The sequence below is a fragment of the Morone saxatilis genome, unplaced genomic scaffold (assembly GCF_004916995.1).
Source record: "Morone saxatilis isolate NCDOM2014 unplaced genomic scaffold, NCSU_SB_2.0 Contig12, whole genome shotgun sequence".
In the NCBI taxonomy this organism is placed as follows: domain Eukaryota; kingdom Metazoa; phylum Chordata; class Actinopteri; family Moronidae; genus Morone; species Morone saxatilis.
This window is the reverse complement of record NW_023339674.1, coordinates 19586205-19589816: the sequence shown is the minus strand read 5'-3', so window position 1 is coordinate 19589816 and position 3612 is coordinate 19586205. Positions and strand designations below refer to the sequence as shown.

The 3612-nt window shown below is 38.5% G+C and overlaps 1 protein-coding gene across 1 annotated transcript in view; it reads left to right on the top strand.

Moving 5' to 3' along the window:
- Positions 1–3612, top strand: part of LOC118321503 (cytochrome P450 2J2-like) — a gene marked incomplete at its 5' end in the record, with an annotated part of 11559 nt that overhangs the window by 3750 nt on the left and 4197 nt on the right. The window contains 1 exon segment of the mRNA XM_035652845.1: positions 27–214. Coding sequence (XP_035508738.1) covers positions 27–214 — 188 coding nt within the window.

Here is a 3612-nt window from a genome sequence, read left to right as displayed (position 1 = left end):
CATTGTTTCCTGTTTTTACTGTGCAGAGAGAGTCCAGGCTGAGATAGATACTGTCATTGGTTCATCCAGACAGCCCTCTATGACTGACAGAGAAAACATGCCCTATACTAATGCAGTCATCCATGAAATCCAGAGAATGGCCGACATCATTCCCCTAAATGTGGCCCACATGACAAGCAAGGACACCACGCTTGATAAGTACACAATCCCAAAGGTATGCTGCACATGTTTTGTTTGTTTTCTAAGTTGGATTTTCACTCAGGGAGCCGATTCAAAATAATGCTCCCAATATGACTTTGGCTCATATCAATATGGCCCTGGTAGCTCACCTGGTAGAGCTGGTGCCCCATGTACCAAAGCTGAGTCCTGGCTGCTGCGGGGGACGAGTCTGAGCTGTGGCCCTTTGTTGCGTGTCTCTCTCCCCCCTTTCCTGTTAATCTTTGGTATTTATACATTGCTTTTCTGATCTACTCAAAGCGCTTCACAACATTTGGCACATTCACCCATTCACACACTGATAGCAGAGGCTGTCATGCAAAGTGCCTACCTGCTCACTGCTCATCCGGACTGATACAGCACTTAATATCCAAAGCTCACGATGATACTAAGCCCACCCACACACAAAGACTCGACAGAACAATTTCAGGTTTTGGGGAGCCAAATGGACACAATGTGGACAACCACTTAATACTGATGTGGCTACTGTACGAGGAGTATTATCTTACCAGTTTTGCTTTTGTTAATTAAAGCAAAATCAGAAGTAAAAAAGTAAATCTGTTTGATTGACTGCATTTCCTCAGGGCACCCTTGTCCTGCCCACACTGAACTCGGTTCTACATGATGAGTCGATGTGGGAAACTCCACACTCCTTCAACCCTCAACATTTTTTGGACCAGGACGGCACATTTAGGAAGAGGGAGGCCTTCTTTCCTTTTTCAGCAGGTTAGTCAGTTGTTACACAAAATACAGTTTTTAAACTATAATATTATTTATGGAAGGACCAACTGACTACGTGAAAATGTAATTGCCTACTTAGTCCTGTTACATTTAGCGTGAAGTTAACACAGCATTCCACAATCAGAGCCTCATATCAACACATGCTGGTGGTGTGATGTTGTAAGGATGTTTTGCTGCTTAGGATCTGGGTGACGTCCCATACTTCACCTCTCAGAAAATCCTGAAAGAGGCCATCAGTCCGGCGATACTAAAAGAGTGAATGGCTCAGAAGAAACAAATTCAGGGTTTTAGAGTGCCCTTGGCAAAGTCTTGACTTGAATCCAATTTAGATTCAGGGCAGTTCATGCTCAAAACTGCCCCAATGTGGTTGATTTAAAACAATTCTGCAAAGAAGAGTAGGCCAAAATTCTTCCACAGTGATGAAAGACTGACCTCCAGAAAGCTGTAAAAACTGTATTTTGTTTACTGAGGTTGTCTCTGTCTTATATTTAATAGTTTGAAAAATCTGAAACAACTAAGTGTGACAAATATGCAAAAGTACAAGAAATCAGGAAAAGGGGAAATGCTTCACAGAAGAAAATGACAATGACATGTATTCTTTTATTGTTTCAGACTCTATTGTTTCAGAGCTGCAGCAATATGATAAGGTTTAAGTGAATCCCTTAACTCCCTTAACCCTTAACTGTTGTATTGTGTATCCTCAGGTAAACGTGTGTGTCTCGGGGAGCAGCTGGCCAGGACAGAGTTATTCCTCTTCTTTACCTCCCTCCTTCAGAGGTTTTCTTTCTCAGCAGCGGCTGGAGAGCAGCCGAGTCTGGAGTTCAAGTTAGGAGCTATTCGCTGTCCCCAACCTTACCGCCTCTGTGCTGTACTACGATAAACCACCAAACTGAACCACTTCATGACACAGTGAGTCACTGTGTTACACTACATTTATCTTATAATACAAGAAGAATGTCTGCTGTATTGTTCTTTTCTTATATTCTTATAATTTGGAGGTTTATTGTATTGTACTGTATTTATTCTTTTCTTAATAATGTAATCTACTCAATTCAATATGCAATAAAATCCTTGAAACATTCCAGTTTTTAAGAAATTATTGGCAACAATATTCCTACTTTCCTTTCCACTGCAAATTCGATTTCTCAGATTAGCTGAAATTTGATGTGTGTGTACAATCTATCAAATCAAAGTGATACAGAAATGTAGTCTGTGCTCCTCATTCAGATCGCTGTGTGTTCAGGTTCACACTGTGGTTTCAGTCAGAGGTTCAGTAGGTGAGAATAACACTCAAATAAAAAAAAAAGCTTTTGTCTCTGTGCTGTTTTGGTCCATAAACTCAAAAAGTGCTCGAAACATTCATGATAACGGTATTTCAAAAAGCTCTCCTAGTAAAATCTGTTTGCTCCTGCAGACAGCATGGTGGTGCCTTTCACATTATCTGGGTGACTCAGCAGAAAAAAAGGCCCAAAACAAGGAAATGTTATATGGTTCAAAGGCATCTTCAAATATTTGTGTTTGACTTGTACAGTATAGATGGATTTTTATGCAGGTGTATGTAACAGATGTGTTTAGTAGATTTATTTAATAGTTTTATTTCTGTTTCTACATTCATTCATTTATTAATTTAAATATAATTATAAAGTTTTCATCTGTTTATTTGTACATTCATTTATTTATATACTTATACATTCCATTTCTGTATTTTCTACTACAGCAGGCTAACTTTAGGTTCTGCTGCAGTTGTTTGATATTGAGAGTTTTATTCCAACTATACTCAGACAGCAGGTCAAGCAAGCTATGCAACTTCAATGGGTGGTTCTGTATGGCTGTAATACTAATAATACTTCCTAAACAAACACAGTGCCTGGAAGAGTCCTGCTGATTTTTTGTTTGTGTACTTTAGATTTTTTCACAACCTACTGTTATGATTTTAAAGATGTTTTGTAACATTCATTGTCTTAACTTATACCATTTAAAATGCCTAAATCAGCTATACATGAAGTCAAGTGTGTCTAATTAAAGTTTTAATAAAGGTTTAGTATTATCAGCGGCAAGAACTTCAATATACTTTCACCCCTGTCCTGTCTATAGTTTTAATCCAATCATTTAATATACCGTAAATGATTGTGAAATTGGCCATTTGGCCATTGTGCATATTACTCATGTATGTATATTTAATATTTTAACATTTTTAAAGGTGTCATATTGCACTTTTTTAGCGTTTGTACACACATATTTGGGTATTTGGGTGGTCCTTACCAGCCCAGAACAACTATGTTGAAAGAAATTAACTTTTGAATCGTCTGCTGGGGATTTTGCTCGCTAGGGCTGTTTTGTGGAGTCAAACTGCGACGAATAAAAGTTTTCTGATCGGTATATTTGCAGGTTAGCCTGCAGTACTCGTATTACTGGATAGTATAAGTGGCACCCTCAGTGTAACATCTCCTACTCATAATCATCTCCTATTGTATTATAAACAACACTGAGGCTCACTGGAAAGATGTTTTGCACCTGGAACTTGTACTGTATTAACTACACATTTGAGATAAAGTTGGTAACCGCAAACTGTTTCCTTCATAAAGAACAACACATCACTACAGTTAGCTGCAACAAGGGACCCACCAGAGACACTGCTTTATTATTTTATTTTAT